Genomic DNA, 25,504 nt, shown 5'->3' with positions numbered 1-25,504 from the left:
TGTTCTTAGTTATTACTTAATATTTGTCAGATGTGCGCTATTGTATTTGGACCATCCCAGCCAGTTATCCTCATGGCCAAAGTATCTTCCCCCAAACAAACACATTTCACAAGTTACCGCATTCGGCATGGGTTTTAGTGTAGGTTACCCCCTGTGACAAACCCTACAAGTAGAATATTTGCACTTTGGAAATCCTTGTTATGTCGTTTTAGGAAGGGTTGTCTATTGTTTTACTGTCATTTTGTACATAATTCTAATATTGACTACCGAGAAAAGAGTTTTGGCTATACCCACATTTTGATTTTCTTCATTACACATTTTGTTTAGAAAATAGTTGTCTTTCTCCGTTAAAAAGGAGTGCTTGCATTGCACTTTTTCCGTGTAGGAAAGCTTATACTTAGTACGGTGAGGCTGAGTTGGTTATGGTGACAAGCCACTGATCGCAACCATAGGCCTTATGTATTGATAATGAAAAGTTATGACAATGGCAGCAGGCCTTATTTATTGTGAAACAATTAGAAAACGGCACTAGGCCTTTAAAGGTGGATTCTCATTACACTGTGTTAAAGATTATAGACGGCTATTTTGTTACAGGGACTCTTTCGCGTTGCTGTAGTAGGTAAGGATTTTATTGTCGGATACTTCCTGAGACAAACCCTACAGGTACACGGTTTGCCCGTTGAGAATGCTTGCTATACCTTTAAAGGAAGGGATGTATATTGTCTTGCCTACTGTAATTGTGTGCATATTTGTAATTTTGTTGGCATGTGGACCAGCTTACGCAGCATCCAGTTGGCCTGAGATGATTATTGTAGCAAGCCAATGATAATGGGCATCGCCTTGATTTGTTAGTGAATTAAAACCTATGATCTAAGTCTAATCTCTTCCTTGATAAAACTTCACAACAACAGAAAAAAGACTTATTTATTGTGAAAATAATATGCCTAAGCCCTTAGGACTTTTAGGGTTTTGGTTGCTGCTTCTGGCAAGCACTTGAAAGTGAAGATTTCCAATGTGATGATCCTTTTTAAGCCCTTTTCACAGGGGTTGGCTATTGTTTTTTTTAACTGTCATTTGGTATATATTTGAAATGTTGTGACTATTCTTGATGGTCACCAGCTTATGTGCAGTACAGAAGGTCTTGGTGTATTATGGTGACAAGCCAATGATGAAGGCTGTGGGCTAAATTGGTTGAGAAAAGTTATGTTATGCAGTAGATCTGATCTTGTTATTATGAAGAATTACAACAAAGGCAGTAGGCCGGACTTACTTATTGTGAAAGGCATTTAGTAAGGCCAAGAGGCATTTAAGGGTGGATTGTGATCGCATTGTATAGAATTCTGTGGACTTGTATTTTGTTACATGGAATCTCACACATTTAACATTGTAAGCAAGGGCTTTGGTGTTGGTTGTTAGTACTGTGGTCATCCTTATTAGACTTTCTTACGTGTGATATAGACTACCAGGCCCTTGTAAATAATACATAAAAATATCCTCCATATACATACTTACATCTGTTGAAGTGTCCTTTGCGTTCTACTTCTCCCCATGGCAGCATACAGCGAGTGACAATTGGTTAGCCCATTTTTGCCATTGGATCTATTGCCCTATGAATTGTATAATGAGTGTGCTTTATTGTGTCTGAGCTGGTGGCCAGTCCTTTAGCAGTCCTTTTTTTCCTTTTATAGGATCCCTTTCCGTTTTGTTTTTTTGAGGATCCTGTGGCTTCCCAAACAGTACTACTGTACTGCTCAATCGCTTCTCATTTTTTCTGCAGTGTATTGCATCCTGTGCTGCTACTATTTGTAAACTGGGCAGCCATCTTTGAATGGTATAATGGCCACCATTATTAGAAGCATTAGGTTGTGGCTTTGTATAACAATAAGGCGCTACACTACTTAACATTCGAAGATGGCCTCTCAGTACCTTGGAATGGTATTGTGTGTAGTGTATCCTTGTTTTACTGCTCCAAGGTAGCCGATATGTTGCTTCTATATGTAGCAGCTATGTTAGAACTTGAAAATAATGATGCACTTTCTATCATACAATTATAAGATGGAGAAAAGCTTCTAATTTGTTTTATAGTGTAAGCATATGCCTGTGATGTTAAGGTGTGGCATGTTTTCTTTATTCCAATGTTCTTTTATTTTAACTTGTATATGCTTGTGGGAGTTAGTGTCTGTTTTATTGCGGATGGCTAAGTGGCTATGTAAAGAATACATTTCTGGGTGGCTTAATGGATATATAAGTGCAGGAATGAGTAACATAGTGCATGCATGTTGAGTTATTGCCCATACTCAGCAGTGACTGAAGATATACTTGCAGTTATTTTCATACCTACTAGCATTTCCAATGATTGTTTCAAATTGAATTGCATTACAACACAATGGTTTAACTGAACATGCATTTAGCTTGAAGTGATGAATGGAGTTTTACTTAATATGCAGAAAACAACAATCTGATAGGAAGGTGTATTGCTTTTGGGTGATGGCACCTACTGGTCAGCTTAGCTTTGTGGTGATAGTGGTTGACGTAAAGGATAGTTGTATGCACATACAGTAAATCAAAACAAAATTTCTGAACCAAAACACATCAGACGTTTGTTTCAATATCTCCAGAGATATGCACAGACAAATCATCTCAGCCAATATATTCAGTCAGTGTATTGAAACATGCATAGGATCCCATAAATGATTAACCCCAGCCTTTATTTCTACTTAGTAATTGAGACATTTTAAAGACATTTTTAATAGAAGAAGTGCACATAGGTGTATTTGGCTCTTGTGTACATAGCTTCTTTTTATGAAAAATATTTGTAACCATATTTGAAATACGCACTTTGTCACTTCCTTTCCGGAGGTTATTGAACTTGTTGAAAGTTGATGCAACCGTTTTTTTAAAATTATGAACACGTTCTAGTACATAGGTTTTTAAAAAAATTAAAATTGATATTCGTGACCCCTTAATTTAAAGCACATACAAAACTTTCACCCATAATGGCATGCATAATAATATTTTGTTAATATTTATTTGAGAGCTTTCATTATGAAAATGGGTAAGTATGTTAACACTAGTTAGGAGTCTATTTAAAATGTAACGTTTTGAGCTTAAGAAAGTAGTCAGAAACTTCAGAAATTTGTAGAATTGGCAGAAAACTTTCATCACTTCCAACAGTCCTGCCACACACGTGTCTGATAATAAGAAGCTTTGAAGTTCTCTTTCCATACTAATAAGGAAATGAAGATTTTGCAAGATAGTTATTGAGAAGAAAGCTGAAGTTTTCTTCCGGGCTCTCAGATATAGCACAGTTTGCAACTTCAATAACTGGATTTGCTCCAGATTTAACTACTTAATGCATTCATATTAGCCAACAGTGGGAATATGCTCTTGTAATCCTCCCATCCCATTCTAATCAGACATGACCAAATCTCAGCATTGATTCAAGCGATGCATGTTACACTTTATTATCTTAGTTTATGAAAAGTACTGTGGTCAAGCATTTTTTTAGTTGTTCTTATAATATTATATGTGCAAATGATGTGGTAATTTAACTGTAATTGAGTTTTAATTTCCCCCTACTTCTGTTTAGCTTGATTAACAAGATAAAACCAGGAGTCATTAAGAAGATCAATCGCTTATCCACACCGATAGCTGGGCTTGTAAGTATTGTATTTCATCTTGACTTGTACATAGTACTGTTGTGCCTGGATGAGCCCGTGAAATAGTGCATGTTCTTTAACTTCTATACTTAATGTGTTTAATTTTTCACAATTAGTTTTTTGTTAGTTTTTTTTAGCGTAATGCGTAAACTGACTCCTGCTCTCCATTTGATGTTTTTTTTTGCCTCATGTCTTTGGATTGCTGTTTGTGATGGGCTACTTTTATATCTTGTGCCACACATGGCTATCAGGTTAATTTCTGTGCCCACGCTTGCAGACCTTTCACTGACCAACTTTAGGGTGATTTCTCTGAAATCAAATATCACATATGAGATTTTAACTTGATAATGTCCACATCGATAATCACTCTTACTTTAAGGGGTCATGTAGTGCAGAGAAAACAATAATTCTCTTTACCTAGTCTGGCATAATTAAAAATCATCACCACATGCATTCCAGAATTTTATTTTGTTTGATAATGTGTCTGTCTAATTCGCTATAAAGCAGAGTTTAAAAGGAGGAAGAATTTCTGTAAGTATAAAGTCTGGGAGCATTTACTTCAAACTAGTTTGAAGAATAGCAGTGCATACTGGTAGATTTTTAAATGACTCTTCTTTGCTTTTAATAATAATTACCTGCTTTGTCATCCTATTACCCCAGACAATTGAGTTTCACATTTTGCTGAGATCTACAACAACCAGGCAAATGTCTCACCCCTTATTCAACCTAGTCCTTTCTCTTGAGAAAGTCAAGGAGGGGATTAAGGGACTCTCCAAGAGCAAGGCACTGGGCCTAGACTGGGTCCCTCCAAAGTTGTATATCAACGAGTTGAAGATTTGGGCTTCCCTGCTTACTCGGACCATAAATGCTGCAATTAAATCGGGGCCTTTTACGCTCCAGGTCAACCTTAATTATAGTCCCAGTGTTCAAAAAAGGAGATCAGAATAATCCCCAATGCTAAAGATCAATATACCATATCAATTCTATCATTAAGGTGATTGGGTGTGGTGTTCTTGACCGATTGACATCATGGGATCACGAGAATCGCATCTTATCTGACCTTCAATATGGTTTCAGGCCCAGTCGGGTGACAAGTGACTAGTGCCTGAATTTCTATGCAATAGTCAACAAATACATAGTGGCAAGGTCGTATATGATCTATATGAGTTTTATGGACCGTACCTCGGTATTTGACAGAGTTAAGCGTCCCAAGTTATGGAACTTTCTTCTCTCACGCGGTGTGGATCCAGGTGTTGTGTTTTTAAAAAAAATATATATATATTTTAGGGATCCTTGTGTGGATACATCTGCTATAATTGGTTATTCTATGGACTCCTGTTCGCTTTGTTTCAGTACAAATAGAGGGGTTTGCCAAGCATGTATCTTTGTTCCATTTTTATTTAGCTTCAATTTAAACAGCTTGGAGAGCATGCTATTGGCATCCGGAGCAGATTGTCCTCTTGTTGGGAAAACATCAAAACCAGCCTTACTCTGAGTCGATTGAGTTTTGCAATGGGCCTGCATACTCTCCTTGACTTCTTTGTTGCTTTTTATGGAAGATCTGGCTACTAATTCTAATAAGTCTTTTATTATGGTAGTTGGTCCTAGGTCCACTAAAGCTAAGAACTCTTGAGTGAAAAATTATACACTACTGAAGATTCAGACTTTTTCTTTTTTGCGTATCTTGTTCGATTCGAAGCTTTGTTGGAAGCCCCTTATTGGAGCAAAAATAATGAATTGTTTTGAACAATTTCCTCAATTTCCCGATTTGCATACAGGCTGGGTAGGAAACCTTTGAAAGCCATTTTTAATACATACCTATGGTGGCCTTAGGCCGTGACATCTTGGGTGATTTTAATATTACTCCAGTCCAGCTCTCTAAAAAAAAGTTCATCAGGCGCCCATTGAGTGTACTGGAAGGTGTGCTGTCTTGTATAGTACATGAGGTGAGAGGTGTGGTGCAGAGACCAGGGCAGCGGACTTCGGAGCACAGGGTTCAAGGTTCGATCCCCAGCTCCTGTAACAGCTCAGCTCAACACCTTTTGACTCTGGGCAATAGCTCACTTAATTTCCATGACTGTCCCCAGTGCCTTGAGACCCGTAAGGGTGAGTAGTTAGCACCTTTTTTTGTTGGTTTTTTAAAGAGCAAACTATCTGACGTCTTAGCACTTGTCCACTCCCCTGATGGGTAACAGTTTGGAATAGGGTGGAAACCAAATTGAAAAGGGAAATCTTGATGATTGTCTTTGCCTTTATAATGCTCATTGCATACCATGGATAAGCTATGTGGAAAATTATTATTCTCTTATGGGGAGGTGCAAATTATTTGACAGCCCGGGCTCAATGGTGAGAGTGACTTGGCACAGGTCAAAATACATTTTCTGCTGAGATGACAAGCTGGTAGAGAAATCCAGGCATTGTTAAAAGTCTTAGTCAGGGAGTATGTGCTCCCCCTGACACCCCCTGACACAGTCCCTTTTATGGAGCCTTAATTTACCCTTTTAACTAATAATCATCATTTTATGCTTACAAGATTTAAGTTGAATTTTCTGCATCTGCTGTTAACTGTACCGAAAACCTGAGATGAGATCAAAAACCTCGGGCCCTGTAGCTCCGACCGTATGTTGTTACAATATACCATGAACTTTGTGGATTTTATGAGACACCCAGGAGAGCTTGTATAATTTTTATTTTAATGGGTCCCAACTTTTATAAAGTCTGTCCATTCCTATAGTTTTTACAAATAGTGATGATTTTATTTGTTATTCGGTTGCCTACTTTTTGAGAAGTTCATAAACAAATATGGGAAGCTATGGAGGGTTAGATTTTAGGTGTTTTTTTTTTTGCTAAAGTATTTTACATTTCTTAGTGATTTTTTTATTTGTTTTATTTATGATGATTAACGTTGATCCACATCTATCTAAATGAGTTGTGCCTGGTTGAAAAGGGCAGGTTTATTGAGAACATCTCATTGGGAACCTGAATAATGCGACTCTTAGTATTTGATTTTATGGTTTTATTAGGTGTCTCCTGTGTTGTACTTCATGACTGTTTCTTTCATGGTTAGTTTGTATTTAACCGAATAAAGAAAAATTAAGATGTTTGCGATACTGTGTGGTTGGGCTTTGAGATCGACTGTGACCTTGTTCACCAAAAGGCTCCTTTAAAATGTTGCTACTTTTCAAATTGACAAAGTTGGGAATACATATTCCTCTTAAGCTGCCCTCTTGTCTGTCTCAACCTATCTGTTTTGCTGTATGCCAGTCTGCTTTCATTTTGCCACTTATTGGGCAAAAATAAACTATTGCTTTGTTTCTGCTTGTAGACTGGTTTGCCAAATGTAATCTTTCTCCTTAGTTGCACCGGTCTTTGGGGAAATAACTGGTTACATGTTAATTTGCATGTTCTCTTAAGAGAGACTCATGTTTGACATTTTGCGGATCCTCGCTAGAATCAATCAAATTTACTAGACATCAGTTGAAAAGTATTTTTAGTGTTTCTTAAAATTCATCTACACTTGGTCAGTCCTTTGATTGTCACATGATATCACTTTAAAATGCCCAAAAGTGCGTATACTGAGAGTTGGGTCACTTCAAGCATACCAGAGTGGCAAAAAATTGACAAAACTCCACATCTGATGACCTTAGATTGAAATTTCAACGTGAAAGATAATTTTAAACATAACCTAATTTTCCAGTTGAATTAGCAAGAACATTCTTGTTTTCTTGAGTACTCTGGGTGAGGGATCTAAGGATTCTGTCCAGTAGGCCCATCTGACCAAGAAAATGGTCACCCTACACTACAGAAGAAACAGATTGCCACATCAGTAAGAGCATGCCACAAAATTCCTTAAAATTAGCTGAGCGGTTACCTCTGTATGTATACAAAATTAACAAAATGTATGGAGATGGTGCCCCAGCCTAATTTGAAGTGGCATGGCTGGCACAAGAACTATGGGGTTGGAATGCTTGTGCTCTGGTTCAGACAGAACCTGGCTTGGCAGGTTGGGCTGGATTGTTACTATTGGAGCAGGGTCAAAAATGATTTGCGTATAGCGGGTCTAATCTGAGGTGGTGTGGTGGGCAAAAGAACTATGAACTGGGATATTATTCCGAGTGTCAGTGGCTAGATTTATTGCAAGCATTCTCCCATCTCCTTTTGTGTGTTTCATGCCCCAGCAAAATTCACCGATAAAAGAACTGGGTCCTAAATAACTATGGATATGAATTAAATTGTTAACTTTGAGGTATTGAAAAGGACATCCTGTAATAAGGAAATTAACAACCGTTGAACATTAACCTCCAAGCTACAAAATTCACATGACAAACAAGCTTGACCTCACAATGAAAAACTACTATTACAATTGTAGTATGCACCCTAATAATTTTGAAGTAAATTATTTTTTCAACATCTTTATTTGTGGTTTTTCAAAGACCCAGTCGCCAAACATTGTTCACTTTGTTTTTTGATAGTAAAAGCGGCCAGGAACACACAGACAATGCATAATTTCCACCCCATACGTTTACATGGATAACAGAGTTACCCTCCTCCCTCATTATTTCCGGTGGTGTCATTTTCCTTCAGGCGACAGCCCTCCCCTCAAAGACAAATTATTTTACTAAATTCCGCAGTACAGAACTGCATACCCCTTAATGGGATATAACATTTTCTGCATATAACAAAGTAATTATCTTCTTACGACTTGAAACCCACAGCATAGATTACTCGAGACATCAGTTAACCATACTATTCGGAAAATAGCAATTTCTCTACAATATATGTAAATCCCAGAGAAGTGGGTAGCAGCTGGTGTGGAAAAAGATAATTATGTGAAGGAAAAAGTGTTGAGCATGTGGCATTAATTGCATGGTGGCTATGCTTCTTGGTACCATTCTTTCATATCTGTAACCTTTTTTATGTTTCGGGGTGACCATGGTTTTTAACGTGGTTTTTGAATATGCATTTGATTGAAATATTGCAAGGTTCCAAGGCGCTAGTGATGTGACTGTCCTACTGAAGTTTATGAAAGCGTTTATGGGAAGAGTGTTTAAGACAAAGCATCCCCTAATCTTGTGGATCCTTCTGGTTTTTTATTCACTCATCTTGTTGCATCTTTCTGCCTCTTGATACACAACCCAGCATAATGGCTTCATTAATTGTTCCTATGGTTATAGTTATAAAGTGTTGGTAAAGTTTATGTCTATAAACAGAACAATAGGCAGAATTTGTATATGCAAATGGTGTCTAATATGCTGTTGGAATGTGTCCATAACAATTTAATTATGTCAACACGACATTATATTTATTTAATGTTGATGCATTGCCAGTGGTACTCAATGTATCACCTTTACTAATATTTCTAGAACCAGTCTACAGTGTATGAATTATGCCCTTTGAAGGAAGTGCACGATATGTAGAATAATAATTGAGATGGACTTTACAATTTTAACTGTAGTCAATTATTGTAACATGCAGAAGTGCTAATATAGCTTATGTTAACTTGGATATTGTAAGAAATTGTATTGTTGGTTGACTGGAGTGTGAGCCCTGCTCAAACAGCAACCACAATCCTTGTCTGGGTGAGGCACAAGCCTCCCCTAAATGTAACTGTGCTCAACCCTCTGGTAGATGGGCACAGCTTAACTTAGAGGCAATGTGTAAAGTATGTGTGCAACACTTCAAACAGTAGTTCTGTGAAAAACGCCACACAAAAGGATTCCACACTAAGTTAGAAATATAGTTCTTTTTAACCCGTTAACCGCGGCGGTAATTCCGCCGCGGTGCGGGCGTTTTCTTGCGCGGGTGGAATGCCGTCGGCCAATGGCAGCACTGGGGAGGTAGTGCTGCCGTCGTTTAATGAATTAAAACAAGACCATTAAGACAAAATACCAGTCAATAGAACCGGAGATATGCAAGTTTAAAGATGTCAGTGAAAATAGCACCAGCAAGTACAAAGCACCAACTGTGGCTATCTGGTTGCGCGGGACCGAGCCAGCCACAAGTTCTGGCCGACTGCGATGGAACATGGGCCAGCTACTTGGACCTAGTTGGGACCGCGAAACAAAGTACCTTAAATCCTGGTTTGTGGTTTGCATGGCGTTGCAAGACTTCGTGACATCTGTTCCGATGGAGCAGCGCGCTAAGGCATTGCATGGCATTGCGCCAGTTCTGGTGAGATGGGTCTTTGTGTCGCTTGGCCTCTGTTCCACTGGCGCTGCAGCTATGCAATGAGGCTTTGTGGGGCTTTGTGTCGGTTCTAATGGGGACCACAGCTAGACTTGACAGAGTAGCAGCAGGCCTACTTCCAAGGGTCCAGAACTAGGGTGGCCCCACCTAGAGGGGCGGGACTCTCAGATGGCAGTGTCAAGGTGCTGGGTTCAAGGTTATTGGAAGCCTGTTGTGTCCATGAGGCTTCTGATCAGGCAGCCAGCCTACTAGCCGTTGGAGTCACTCCTTGGTCCTCGGTTCAGAGCTGCAGGTCCAGGCCTTCGCACCAAGTCAAGAGGGCAGCATGCAGTAGGTCAGCCCAGCAGGGCAGCAGTCCAGCAGAATGGCAGTCCTTCTTCGTGGTAAGGTATCCACAGGTCCAGAAGTGTACTGAAGAGTTGGAGTCTGAGGTCCGATTATTAATACTCAGTTGTGCCTTTTGAAGTGGTGAAAAGTTTCTAGAGGATTGCTTTTGAAATGCACAAGTGCCCTGCCTTCTGGCCTGTCTACAAACCAACTACGGGGGTATGCAGCCCTTTGTGTGGAGGCAGGACCCAGACTATTAAAGAGTAAGTGGGGCTGTGCCCAGCTCCCTCCCATCCTTCCAGTGATGGCCAAGCCAGTCATACCTAAGCTTCAATTGTGTGTGGCTGTCTATGAGAATTACACAAAGCCCAGCTGCTCACTACACCCAGCCGGAGACAGGCTGCAGGCACCAAACGACTAAGGCAAAAAAATGCTAACTTTCTGAGAGCTTCAAAATCCGACTTCACAACCAGTTTGGATTTTTTTATTACAATTTAAAATACACTAACATGAGCTGGGTACCTGATCTCATTTGGAAATTAAAGAGTATTAACTGTAATTAGGAAGTACAATGTTATCTGTGGCAGAGTTAGGCCTTGTGGTAGAAAAAAATAATTTAGAGTTTTTTAATATCTGGGCATGTAGAATGTAAACATGCATGCTCTACTATTTAAATACATTGCACCCTGCCCTCTGGGCTGTACAGGGCTTACCAAAAGGGAGAATAATATTTATTAACAAGCATTTGCAATGCAATAGGTCTCGCATTTACGCGAGTTTACGAGTTTAAGCTATCCGCATTGTAAATGACAATGCCTTTTATTTACATTTAAAAAACCAAAACATAAATAAGTCATTGTCATTTACAATGGCAACATCTAAACCTCAAGTAAATGCGAGACCTACTGCATTGCAAATGCTTGTTTAGAAACTTGAGTGATGCTGATGGTAAGTTTGCGCTGGTCCCTCTGAGAGACGTGGGAGAGTGGCATCTCAGGGGATAGGCGAATGTGCTGAGAACGGATTTGGTGCATTTCAGCAAGTGTGTTTGGGAATCAGACACCGGGGGATGGTCGAGGGCAGAGAAACCAAGCTAGGCTAAGAAAGAGGCATAAAAAGAGGGGCTGTCTTCGAAGGGTGAGAGAGTGGAGTAGGTAGGCATAGGATGTAAGAAAGTCGGTGAAGGAAGGGAGTGACATTTACTATAGAAACTGGGGAGGGCAGTGGCTACGGGGCTAGGGGAGAAAGAAGGAGGTTGTTACAGAAATAGGAGGGGATGAATTGCAGGGACCCCAAAAGGTGATTGGAGAGCAGGGAAGAAAGAGTTGTGGGTTTTGAGCGAGGGAACTGGGAGCGCCATAAGGTGAATAGTTAGATTGTAGGTGAAGAAAGAGAAGGGGACGATGTTAGGGAAAGAGAGAGTGAGTGGTGGAAAAAGGAAAAGCGAATGGGGGTAGTGGGGAGGGTGTGGAATGAGAAGAGGGTTTTTTGAAGTGGGTACAAAGGCGGGGTGGGATGGGAGGGGGAGGCTGAATGTGAACGAGAAGGAGAACGGGGTTGAGGGAAGCGAGCGTCAGTCCCGTGTGTGTAAAAGTGAAGCCTCTTTATTATGAGAGGAAAAAGTCTTCCGGTGGAGGCCTGTGCATAGGGAAGGAAGAAGGGGGGTGCAGGCAGGTGGGACAATCAGCATGCTGAGAGTGAGTAGAGAACCGTTTCAGAGCTGGACAGCAGGGGAGGGGGTAGCAGAAATAAAGAGCAGGCTGTGTTACACGCAGAAGGGGGAGACTTGGGCTGCAGTCCGGGAGGGGCAAAAGAAACCGAGAGAACGCCTGAGGGGGCAGGACATAGGGGCAGAGCCGGGCTCCTGACGCTCCACAGACCTCCCATGTTACTTGCACAGCCCCTAGAGTCAGGAAAGAGCCCCTGCCCCCCCCCCCCCGGGAGCCTCTTCAGCAGCCGATTTGTGGAACACTTGTTCGCTCTGGTTGGTCATTCTCTGTGCCTGCCTAGGGTCCGGCAGCAGCGGAGAGCCAGCGGTGGGCAAACCAGGAGGAGAATAGCAGCTGTTGCAGTGTAATCGCTCATAGACACGACACCGGAGGCCTGGCAGAACGGGTCAAGACTTCAGCTAGAGAAGGATCCTGCACGCATGAGAGAACTCCTTTAACAGTGCCAGGGCACGGAGAAGTAGCAAACACCTGACTACCGTACGAGAGGACAGCTGTGACTTATTCAGGACTAGACTGGCAAACTAAACAAGCTGTCGCCATTGCGCAAATGAGGAAAAAAAAGTGCTTGGAGAGTAATTGAAGGAGACTATATAACGCCGCAAGCAAAAGATCCAATACTGATGGGCCGTCCCAAAAGGAGTCAGGCCAGCGTTTACCAAAGACGATGACGCCAGTCAATGAAAAATAGGGGCGGGGCTTCAACTTCACTTCTGAAATCTCCTCGATTACAAGATGCCTCGCAGAGCGAGCGTGCATGCGTGCCGCAACACTAGTGAGACCTAAAAGGAATGTTTGGGCCTGCAAAATGTTGTTTGGCAGGTCAAAGTGGGAGGTTAAAAAACTGCGCACACATGCAGCAATGGCAGAACTGTTTTAAGGGCTACTTATGTTGGTGGCACAATCTGTGTTAGCCTACCACTAACATTTAATTTAGAAGCCCTAGGCACAGTTAATGGCACTTTTCTTCAATGTTTTTAGGAGACAGCACAATAACGTTTGCACTGGTTAGCAGCTCTAACGTGTGCAGAGTCCTAAAGCCAGCAAAAACGAAGTAGGGGAGAACAGGAGGGTTGAAGGCAAAAAGTTAGGGGGAAAACTACACTAAGAATGCCAGATCAAACAGAAATATGTCACATTTCAATTTTCTTGCCAAGAACTCGTTTATAAAATAGTGGTTCGCCACATTTCTTATTTTGCAGCATGTGTGGACATTTGTACCTCAAAAATGTGAAAGCATGCATTAATCATTTTTGTCTGATCTCCCGTACTGGATTTCTGGTGTGTTTAAAGGGATGTTTATAGTTGTTTTGGCTGATCTCGTTCTGTGTTACTTATTACAATTTCGAATTAATTATAACATGTACTGTGAAGCGACATGCAGGCGCTCTGCAAATCAAGCAAGATTAAATTGGAATGCTATATTATGCGAAAGGTTGACCTTTAGACCAGTATGTATTTCTGTTTATGTACTTGGATATAAATGTGAAAGTTGGTGTACAAAATATTAAAGTGAATACTGTCAATCAAACGCAATTGATACTTTAAAAGACTGAAACCGCATTTTTTTGGCGGAAACAGATGGCTCCTTCGTTAAATGACACCGCCGTTTCAATTTATGTTGGTTTTTCTCGCACTTGGTCTTTTAAGTGAGGGCTCTGTGGATTACCGCGGAGTCTGGTGAGATTGTGCTCTGGTAAAAATAACCCGCTGCATATAATGCTGTCATCGCCTCCAGGGTGCTTTCCCCTCGTCTGTCATTTGTGTGGTGAATTTTGCCAGGCACAGTTGAAAGACTTTAATGACCTTTATTTTTTTTGTGTGACTTTTAACACTCCACTCTTAAGAAAGTTTTGCACAATAATAGGCGTTTTCTTACCGTTTTGTACTTTGAATGTTCGGACCGCGCCTAAGTGCACAGTATATTTTTGGAGTGTATGATGTTTTAATTGAAGGGGGTACACGCCACCAGAATATTAGGGAGAGCTAGAGATGAATTATGGAACTGGTGTCGCTTTAAGAGTCATAACAAGAGCCAAGAAATCAACAAGGGCTCAGCTACCGTTGGTGCACCATGTGCAGTGGCACCGGCGCCATGAGTAGCCCATTGAACAGGGATAGTTCCTGTGTTTTGCACCACTGCCCATAAATATTTTTGGCATGTAAATCACGCAATAAATATATTTGAAATATATGATACTCTTCAAAATGTAAAACCGTATATTTCTTTAACATGTGACAGCGTGTCGCCTATGTATATTACACTGTATCATACCGTTGAGTGGCATTTAAGAAATTCTCATTTTTTAACGTGAACTGAAATTGTCATTCCACTATCTCCCCCGCCGTGATCACCATGCCTTTAATGCAAGTTAGGCATGCACCACGCATGCCAATGCAACAAAAGCCATACCACGCATCTGCCTTTACCACGCAAAATGTAAGTATTTCAGAGGTAAGTCCAAATACACACACACTATATATATATATATATATATATATATATATATATAATATATATATATATATATATATATATATATATATATATATATATATTATATCCAAAGTTCTCCGTATTTATGAAGAAATGTGGGACACCCAGAGCTTCTGTAACAGCATTTATTCAAGCCGAATAAATGCCGTTACAGAAGCTCTGGGTGTCCCACATTTCTTCATAAATACGGAGAACTTTGGATATAATTTACGTGCCTGCCGGTGGCCTAGTGGGACCGCCTATCGACAGCCTGACTTGTTTACCGGCGCTTGTGGGAAGAATATATATATATATATATATATATATATATATATATATATATATAATGTGTATGTGTCGGTAGGGGAGTTTTTAGGGTTTGGGGTGGGTGTGGGTTTTTGGATGGCAAGGGTATTTTTAGGGTGGGTGCGGGTTTTTGCAGTGGTAAGGGATTTTTAGGATTTAGAGTGGGTGGGGTTTTTTGGGTGGTTAGGTAAATATTTAGAGTGTGTTTGGGCTCTTTGATGGGAAGGTGAATATTAGGGCTTAAGGTGGGCATTGATTTTTGAATTGCATGGGATTTTTTTGGGTTTAGGGTGGATATGGGTTTTTGGAAGGTAAGAGATTTTTTTAGGATTTGGGGTTGGCAAAGGTTTTAGGGTGGTAAGGGTTTTTTTTTCTAGGGTTTATGGTGGGTACGGTATTAAGGTTTTTTTTTTTTAAGTTTCCAAAACCTTTATTAGCATTTGGTACAGTACAAGTTGGCTTAACTGTCAATTAACAACATTATGGTACGATCATTTCCTCCCTATTTCCCTCCCCCTCTGCACCCATTTACTCCCTCATTCCCACCAGTGCACCCCTAGCCTTCACATCTTTTGAGCAATGTCCATTCTGGCGCGCTCCTGTAACCGCCAGCATCTTCAGACGTATATTATCGCCAAGTGTCCATATCAAAGTCTCTGCCAGCAATGCTGAATATAGAGAGATCTACATGTGCGACTCAGCAGCCTAGTCCATCTGATGATTCTACAGATCCGCGTTACATGCACTATATATTCCGTAACTCACTCTTCAGTTATCACCCCTAGTTCAGCGACTAGGGCATTCATTTGTGCTAACCTCCTTCCTTCCCTCCATCTATTCTCCCCTCATCCACTTCTTCCCCATTGTTTCCCCCGTGGTCTAGTAGGTAAGCTGTCAATGGCCCCCAAATATCTTTGGGTCTCGACTTCAGGGGTAGGAGCTCTGCGTAATTGTGTAAGTGTTCCTGCCAGCTGGTTAGATCTGCTATCCAGTCCTTGAACTTTGGCGCATGGCCCCGTCCCCATCGGCACGCCACCTGTCGTTTCGCCAGCAGCATTCCTAACGCTAGATACTTTTAATGTGTGGTGACTATGGTCGCAGTGTGCCCCAGTAGCGCTATCAGTGGTGTCGGGGTCATTTGTGCCCCCAGCATCTCCGACATTGCAGCGAAGTACTCCTCCCAATACCGCTCCACCCGCGGGCATCGCCACGCCAAGTGCAGAAAATCTGCGCCTTCTCTGCCGCATCTTTCACATCTATCATCGTCTCTCAGGTGGATTCTACTTAGCTTAGCCGGTGTGTAATAAAGCATATGTAAGAACCTGTAATGGATCAGCCACAGCCTGCTGTTCCCCGTCACTGCCTCGGTCTGCTGGCAGCAGGTGTCCCATTGGTCGTCTGTGAGCGGGGTCTCCAAGTCGCTATCCCGCGCAACCCTGGCCCGTGACATTTTGGGTGGTATTGCAGCTCATGTCTGTTTGTACAGTGTGGATATAACGTGCCTGGGTGTGTCCGCCTGTAGCAGCGTGTGGAGGGGCAGGAAGGTGCCCAGTTCGGCCGGAAACTCTGGGGTAATGGCCTTCAGGCTCTGGCGAAGTCTGATGTGTAGAAACATGTCCATGTGTGTGGGCGTGCGTTCTCCAAAGAATTGATCTACAGTGCGGAATTGCCCTGCAACGTAAAGGTCCCCCCATGTCCTATACTGCAGTGTGTGTAATAGTCGCTTACCTATTCCCTCACAACAAACTGTCAATATCGGGTTATCCGCGAGTTTAACCTTGGGGGAGTACATCAGTATCACCACCATTTTGCGCGCTATCCATTTCCACGCTGCCACAGTGCAGTCGACCGTGGACGGGTCTCGCTTCCGCTCCTTCACCGGAGTGTAGATGTATCCTTCCGGCGGCACTGGGGACATGTGCCCATCCTCTATCACCAGATGTGGCATGAACGGGGGGATGAAAGCAATAGGCGGCAAAGTGCGCCTGTGCTCAATAATAGTATTGCTCAAAATTGGGAACGTCGAAACCCCCTTGGTTGAAGGGCAGCATGAGTGTCTCTAGATTGAGTTGTAATGTAAGTAACAAGGACCCCCTGAAAAGCTTGATAGTTTTGGTTCAGGGACTCTAGATTGAGTTGTGCCTGTCCTCCTCCCCAGATGAGTCTAACTGTTTGCGCCCGCAGTGTGTCAAAGAAGAATCGACCAGCGTGTTAAGGGATATTCACAAATAAGTAGAGGAACTTGGGTAGTATGGTCAGTTTGAGAAGTGAAATGTGGCCTGCCATGGACAAAGGCAATTTTATCCATTTTGTGATGTTATCTGTTACCTTGTCAATGGCCTTCCCATAATTGGTACGCATGAGTGCCTCTTTGTCGCTAGTGACATATATTCCCAGGTATTTGAATTCCTCCACTTCCCACACCAAGGGATAGTCTAGCTGGTGTTGCATGGTGCAGTCCGTCAGCGGGAAGATCGCGGACTTGCTCCAGTTGATTTGAATACCAGACAGGGCGCCAAATTTGGTGATCTTGCGAAGCGCTGGATTAAGGTTGTTATGCAGGTTTTTTATGTAAAGGGTCATGACGTCCGCATAAAGCGAGACCAAGAGTTGCCTATTCGGGTAAGCCAGGGCACTGTTCTTGTGGTGCTGACGCAATTTTGCCGCCAGCGTCTCGATTGCCAAGGCAAATAAGATGGGGGGAGAGCGGACAGCCCTGCCTGGTGCCTCTCAAAATGGGGAAGGGCCGTGGCCTGGTGCCATTTAATAGCACAATGGCCTTCGGCTGTGTATATAGTAATTGCACCCAACCCAGGAATGGTGGTGGTATCCCTATATATGCCAGTGTCCCCTTCAGGTAGTTCCACTCCAGTGAATCAAATGCCTTAAAAGCTGCCGCTGAACACTTGGGGTCAATGTCCTGTAGGACTGCCATCAAGGTTCGCAGGTTGTGGGACGTGGCCCGGTTGGGGACAAAACCTGCCTGGTCCGGCAACACAAGGCGCTCCATTAATAAATTAAGCCTAGTGGGTAAGACTTTCGCTAGGATTTTAGTGTCGCAGTTGAATAGCGACAGAGGCCGGTAGGACTCACAGTGGGACGGGGGCTTGCCCGGCTTCAACAAGGAAACAATGTGGGCCTCTCGCATAGTCTGGGGCAGCCTGCCCTCTACCAGCGCTTCATAAAAAACTTCCTTTAGTATGGGGGCCAGTATGCACACATGTCTTATAGAAGTCCCCTGGCAACCCGTCGGAGCCCAGTGCCTTCCCTGACTGCAACTTAAGCTGCGTATCGCCTAGCCAAGCTAGCGCAGCGTCCTCGAAGTACTGTTGTAAGTTGAGGGGCGCCCCTTTGGGAGGTGTATAATTTAGCATAGTAATCAATAAATATTTGCAGTTGGTCTGGGAGGTTCCTGTGTATCCTACCCTGGTCATCCTGTAGCTCAGCAATATAGTTAGAGAATTTGGGCGCTCGGACCACATTCGCTAGGACCTTCCCTGGTCTGTCCCCCTCGCCATATATCCTGGCCCTATGATACTTCCCTCTGAATCTGCACTCTTGGTCCGCCTCAGTCACGTACTCTGTCATTTTGCTACGCAGCTCTGCTTTTCAGCTCCCCATTCTCAGGGTCCATTGCTATCTGCTGCTCTAGGTTCTTAATGTCTGTCTCTATTCTATATAACTCACTGCGAATGTCCCTCAAAATACCCCCCCCCCCCCCCCTTTGAGATACACCTGCCGTGCACGGTGAACTTGAAGGCCTCCCACACTGTTGTGAAGCTCGTGACTGAGTCCTTATTTCTGTCAAAAAAGTCTTTTATATCTTCCTCCATCTCTGTCCTGAAGACCGAGTCATGTAAGTGCATGGGGTTAAGTCGCCAGCTCATGTAGGGGGGTTGGGCGACCGGGGCCCGGAGTGAAACCACCACCGGTGAGTGGTCGGAGAATGTTCTGGGCAGGTGTGTTGCTTCCAGCGACCAGTGTGCCATGCCAACAGAGACAAGTAGGTAATCTAGTCTAGCCCAGGTCCCATGCACGGCGGAGTGATGCGTCTCCTCTCGCAGCTCTGGGTGAGTGTGCCTCCAAGTGTCTCGCAGGAGGTGGGATTCCATGAGACTTTTCAGTGTGCGTTTTGCGTGTCTGTATAGTGTATAGGGGCTGCTCGTGAGCGATCCAGCTGCGGGTCTACCACCGTGTTGAAGTCTCTTCCCCCCCCCCCCCCCCCCCAAAATGAGGTATGCTGTGCTTAGCGCTTGGATTTTGCCCCACAGCTGCAGCATGGCGTGAGTGTCGTCTATATTGGGGCCGTAGTAATTAGAAATGGTTACAGCATTCTGATTCAGCTTCCCCCCCACATCAGTCAATACCTCCCTGCGGGGTCGGACTCCACACCCCCTAGCTGGAAATGCACTCCTCGTTTAACCAATATGGCCACTCCCCTGGAGTATCCGGAAAATGACGTAAAGCATCTGTGAGATGCCCACCTTGCCGCGAACTGAGGGGTTGACCTGGGGTCTAAGTGGGTCTCTTGTAGCATGGCCACTTCCACATTGTGTCTATCTAAGTATCCCAGGACCTGCCTCTCTTTTCTGGGATCGTTAAGGCCCCTGACATTCCATGTCATGACTGTCAGTTTGTCCGTACCTCCTACGGTATCCGCCATGTCCCAAATGTGCAAGTGTTGTCTGTACCTCTATGCATCAACAAAGCCTCAAGGAAACTAACTTCAGCTCTCACTCTCACAAACCCCCTTCCTCCCACCTCGGCTTCCCCAACATGCCAAGCATATTCCTTATTCCCTCCCAACAGATTAACGATATCTAACAGTCAATTATTTTTCCCCTAACTAGCAGGAGTCAAAAGGGGTTCGCCCACGTATGAGGTTCGCTAGGGGCCCGCACCCTGTCCATCTCCCACCCATATTACACCCATTCAATGGCCCAGCCAAGTCGGCTGGCAGTGGACATGGGACGGTGGGAGTGTCCGGGCCGATCATTATAAACAAACCTTAGCAATTCTTATACGTCACCAATTCGGAGCAAGGGAAAAACAAATGTCTTCAGTGTCCGTTATCTATAGGCGGGATACTCATTTTCATTCAGGGTTTCTCATAGGAGATTGGGATCTGGGCCGCCTGCCATTTCTCAAGATATTCTTCCGCTTAGTGCGGTGCCGTGAATAAGTGTTGTCTTCCGAGGTGCGTGATCTTCAGTTTCGCTGGATACAGCATGGCATATGGTATAGCTTGTGTTTGCAACTTCTTTTTTACAGCCGTAAACTTTCGTCTGGCCTCCTGGGCAGCCTGCATGAAATCAGGAAAGAATACCAACGTAGTGTTCTCGTAGCAGACATTTTGCTTCTCCCGGGCCAGGCGTAACACTGTATCTCTCTCCCGGTAATTGAGGAAACGCATTATGATTGGCCTTCATGGTGCTCCCGGCGGTGGACGCGCCGCCAGTTCTCTGTGGGCCCGCTCAATTATTAGGTGCGCAGAAAAGGCTTCCCTGCCGAAAAGTGAGAATAACAAGGACCCCCTGGGTAGTGAAAATCTATAGACTCCTAGGGCAGGGTAGCAACAGATGCAGAAAAATTCCTAGGACGTCTAGGTATATCCGTGTACATATAAGTCGGGCCAGTTATCAAGAAGGAACAGTGGAAGGGATTGGCAAAGTTATATAAAAAGTATATTTTTATTAGGTATATTTAAAAATCATATTGGAAATGACCAACGGTCAAACAATATGATGGATATGTAAAAATATCTTTGACAACATTACATGCAATAATCATAAAAGGTTAACATAAAATTCATAATACACAAAATAAAGCAATATATTGACAAAAATATACCTGTATATTTTTGTCAATATATTGCTTTATTTTGTGTATTATGAATTTTATGTTAACCTTTTATGATTATTGCATGTAATGTTGTCAAAGATATTTTTACATATCCATCATATTGTTTGACCGTTGGTCATTTCCAATATGATTTTTAAATATACCTAATAAAAATATACTTTTTATATAACTTTGCCAATCCCTTCCACTGTTCCTTCTTGATAACTGGCCCGACTTATATGTACACTGATATACCTAGACGTCCTAGGAATTTTTCTGCATCTGTTCCGTGCCGAAAAGGTCTATCAACTTTTCCATGAAATCCTCCAGACGGCCCGTGTTGGTGGACTCCGCCAGGCCAAGGACGCGTACATTATTCCTCCTCGAGCGGGCCTCTAAATCATCATTCTTGTCCGCGATTATCTTGAGGAGTTCATCCATCTGCAGTACATGTTCCTTATTCGCCTTTGCCTCGTCCTCCAGCTCCGAGACTCTACTTTCGGCCTCCGTGAGTCTGTGGTCGTGCTGTTCAGGTTTATTCACCACTGTGTCCATCCTGGCGTTCATGGCGTCGATTTTTAGCATCTATGGAGGATAGACTCTGCTTCATTCCAACCAGGAGAGTTTTCCAGTCCTCTTCCGTCCCTTCCAACAGCATCGTGTCCTCCTGGGTCGCCGAATGGGCTCCAGTTGTTCTGCGGGATTCAAACGTTAATTTCGCATGCTTGGCGTCATTGCGATCCATGGTGGTTAGTAGGTTACGTGTGCGCAGCAGGCCACTCGCAATCTCGATCTCCACTCGGCTCTGTCTGTGCTTCCCTCCTAGGTTACTCCCCGCTTGTGGGGTGCCACTGTCTCCGGATGGGGTAAAAGGCCTAAAGGCAACAAGACCCACACAAGTATCATACCCGTCAGGTGACCCTCACCCCCACGACTCACGCTGGTGTATTCGCCGCTGAATGCTCTCAATGTACCTTGGCTGTACTGTAAGCCCGTTCAAATGACCTGCGACTGTCTCCCCGGGCCGCACTCAGGAGCTGCCTGAAATTGATCCGTTGGTGCTGGGTCCGCGAATGATGGTGCCTCAAACGTGGGCCTCACTTGGCTCTGTCGGCGCTGTGCGCAGCGTCTCCTCTATGGCTCCCCTCCACATTTCAGGCCAGCACCCTGGTTAGATAAATGGTTCCTCGACTCTGCACCTTGTCACACCTTGTTACTATGCGGGCCCCGGCCACATGGAATGTCCAGGGTTGTGCCACTCAAAATGGTGGCGTGCAGTTGACCCCTTCAGGGGGAGGTGGAGGGGGGACCGCCAAAGAGTCTTGACTCTGGAGGGCGGGTGTCCTGGACGTGTATTTGCGCTCTGGTCCTCCTCTGTCCCGGGCTCCAGATGGTCATGTCGTGCCTTCCAACACCGGCAGTGCACAGCGGGCGCAGTGGGCCTCCTCGGCACTCACGCTGTCCAGGCCGCACCTGCAGTGTCCGCTCTTGCACTACGGAGCTCCTACCAGGATTGCTCTTTGGCAACTTCACCGTGCCCGCAGCCTCTCCAAGGTCGTCCGCCGCCTCCGCAACAGCGCCCAGGGGCCCAGTCTCAGCGCAGCAGCGGCCCAGTGCGCCTCGGGCTTTCCTGTCTGGCCTCACAGCCCACCAGTCTCTTCCGGCGGGCTCCTGCGCGATATCCCGAAGGCTCTGTTCTACGGCTCCCGGCACAGCTGCAGCCTCGCAGTTACTTCTGCGTGTTCATCAGGCATTCCGCTCCTCCTCGGTGCACATTTAAGTTAGTTTTATCAATTTAGGATGGGGTTTATAAATATTATTCGGCCCGGTGCGGTGGGAGCCTCACAGGCGCACAGCCATCGAGGTCATGCGCCACCTAGCGCCCTTTCGGTACGGTATTAAGGGTTGAGGATTGTTAAGAGCAAAAAAAACATATATATAATGTATTTACATATATGTATATATAACGAGTATGTGTATTACATGTATGGATATACATATGTGAACATTTATACAGACATACAAACTTATATGGATGTGTGTATATAAATATATATATTTTAAAGCGCATAAGCTTTTCCCACCTGCTAAATACGTACTTTTTCGTTGTAAAGGCTTGCGTGGTAAAGGCATGTGTTGTAACGATGTAGCCGTTGTAATAACCGCATTGCTAAGGCACGCGTTGTAATGGCATCCATGGTTCCGTCATACAATCGGCAATTTAGTTGTCGTGTTCCCTATATGTGGCCTAGGTTGTTATAAATGGAGCAAAATTGATGGACTAAAATATATATATGAGAGTTGTTTGTACAGGGCACATTGTGAACTGATGTATTTCAAGGTGCTATCAAAAATGATGTTGAAAGAAAAGGAGGCACAGAGAAAATAGTTATTTGCTTAGGATCACCAGTTTGGTCAAGCGGGGAAGCCGGGATCGATCCAAGGATGCAATTCAGCTACTAGATCAGTATTTTTCTTGCTCCATTTTTACCTCTAAGCTTAATGGTTTGTCTTAATTTTTTTGAGGCTCAAAATTAGTACATGATAGTCTTTATGGAAAAAAATGACTGAAGCAGGGTATCATAACATCCCTCAATGAGCACTCTCTGGGTACTCTCTAGGGAATTCAGATCAGCAGAGCTAGGCGCTGGAGGAGTGGCGGGAGGAAGGGACCAGGGGTGTGGCGATTGATGTAAGATGGGTGGAGGCTTTGCTCCTTTTTTTTTTTCCGAGGTTCCAAAAGGGCATCAAATTGGGCCAGAGCCAGACATTTGGTTCTCACATAGCCTTCCCAACTCTAGTGTTCATTTTTCAATTCATAGTATACAATTTAAACTCTATGAAGGAGCCAGCATCGAGCTCCTTATATTGTGAATACTTCTAAATTTGATTTTTTACTAAATTTGCAAAAGCTTTTATATGTGTATTAGGGTCCTACGTCGCACCACGTTATGTAATAAAAATTTAAAATGTGGCACGGAGTTCAGACTGCCATTAGTGGAAAGCATGTTTCAGGAATAAAAGGGACAAGTGTTGCAAAAAATTGTTAGCTTTGCTGGAAATTGAGAACAGCTACATAGTTAACTACTAGGAATTCCCTAACAAAGTGCACTTTAATTGTACAACACCCTGCTTCTTGATGAAACATAAAAGAAGGCATCTCCACTCCTCCGCCTAAGTGGGGTTCATAAACCTGCATTCAAAGCTGTCTGGTGTTGAAACACCAACTCACATTGTGAACACCATATCCATTACTGAGAGGGGTATTGTGAAATTAATACGTTTACTTACTCCTAATATTTAATCAGGCTTTGGTGTGGTTCACTCCATCATTCCATCGTTGCTTTATTACACTCGTGAGCTACAGAGATTTCCCTGCACTAGAAGGGACATTGTGTTCTTCATACTTGAGCATAAAGCACAACATCTGTATATCCAGTAAATCAAAATGCAGATGCGGACCTCATTACTTTTGCTGTGCTTGATAAAAAAAGTTGAACTATTTTTTGTATTGCACACCGCAGCACAAGTTCTGTGGGACTATTTCTCCCTCTGGAGGATATCACGTGTTCCCAACATTGGAGCAGATGGGTGTAACAGATCTTTTCGCTCTCTAGGATTGTTACAAAAGATCATTGCTGCACACACCTGGATTATCGCCCTAAATTTACCCCTTCATACAATTTGGGGATCTACAAATTTAATTGACCCTTGAAATAGTCTCAAGCATGAGAAGAAATCCATGGTGGTTGGATCCTCAATCTTCTGAAACTTCACAATTTTACGATGGGAATAAAGGTTCACAGAGCAGTACTTTAATCTCCTCCTATAATGGAGAGTTAATAATACATTTTAAGAAATTAACAAATCTGCATACTTTTTGAATTTTAGTATTTATGGGCATTTTATTTGCTGGATGTGCAGCTGGTGCTCTGTGTCCCGTATCTGACCCTGACTGGGAACCCATAGTCTTGGCCTAAATTGTACCTGGGGGTGCTCACCTGGATAATGGATTGGCCGCATGATACCCACGAGCACTGAACATTTGTTCATTCCTTGTAGTGAATGTGTTTTCGACTTGTAAAACTTCTGGGTACATCACCGCTTCCAATTTGGTTTTGGGATACTCTTGTATTCTTTGTCTCATAATTTTAGTTTGTGCTCGGCCAGCATTAAAACTTACTATGATCTGCTATTAATTACTTCTCAATTTAGATGGAAGAGTGTTAAAGCAAATCAGACTGTCAATGTACCTTTGTTATAGGAAGGTACATCTATCTTTGTCAGTAGATATCCGTAGACACTGGTGCAGCTCAGAGGGTGGACAGTTAAAGGACAGTAGGTTCTGCAGGCAGAAGCTGGTCCCTTCCTCATGCACTTTGTGGTTTCTCAACCCTCTTAGGTCTCCATTTGAAAGTGAGGTGAGCTGTAGAAGAGAACAGTAACATGCCAATCCTGCCATTTGAGGAGTGCACCACAGGGCTTAAGTTTTCGCTTTACGGGCTGTGCGGTAAATACTTGATGAGCTTGGTTGAAGGGATGAAACAATGTTTTCGATATTTGGACAAACGCTTAGTTGCAAGGGGTCTCAGTGGCTCTCTGCACCTAGGTTGCCGTTTGGCACATATTTTGGGCCTAAAAAGGGGTCAAGGTCACATATCTGTATGCCATCAGCATGGCTACATTTAATCTCATGGCTGCCTGAAAGTCACCCGCCCTCCCTTGATGAAAGTGTTGAAGCTGAACTTGTAGCATGTTGTACATTGCAGGTGATGCACTAACCGCCTGGTACTCCTCCCTATTTGGATAACTGTCAGTACTCTGCCTCAAGTGACTTAGATGAAAAAATAGGTCTTCGAATGTTAACTCGGAGAGTAGTTAGCGGTAACAGTATAATGGTTTCAATTCTCAGAGAAAATATGAATTTTTTGAGGTTGTTGACCATTTAGTATGCTTTCTTATGCTTAATGCCAAGTCCCGCT

At 43.4% G+C, this 25,504-nt stretch overlaps 1 protein-coding gene across 21 annotated transcripts in view; it reads left to right on the top strand.

The window, feature by feature from the left end:
* LMO7 (LIM domain 7) overlaps positions 1-25,504 on the top strand; it is a 501,535-nt gene that overhangs the window by 155,602 nt on the left and 320,429 nt on the right. For all 21 annotated transcript variants that reach the window (XM_086934883.1, XM_086934880.1, XM_086934882.1 and 18 more), the window contains exon 3: positions 3,590-3,659. In XM_086934883.1, the coding sequence (XP_086791009.1) occupies positions 3,590-3,659 (70 nt within the window). The remainder of the gene's footprint in view (positions 1-3,589; positions 3,660-25,504) is intronic.

The sequence above is a fragment of the Lissotriton vulgaris genome, chromosome 8 (genome assembly GCF_964263255.1).
Source record: "Lissotriton vulgaris chromosome 8, aLisVul1.2, whole genome shotgun sequence".
Classification (NCBI taxonomy): domain Eukaryota; kingdom Metazoa; phylum Chordata; class Amphibia; order Caudata; family Salamandridae; genus Lissotriton; species Lissotriton vulgaris.
Note: the sequence above shows the minus strand (reverse complement) of the source record. Positions and strands in the feature narration are given on the sequence as shown.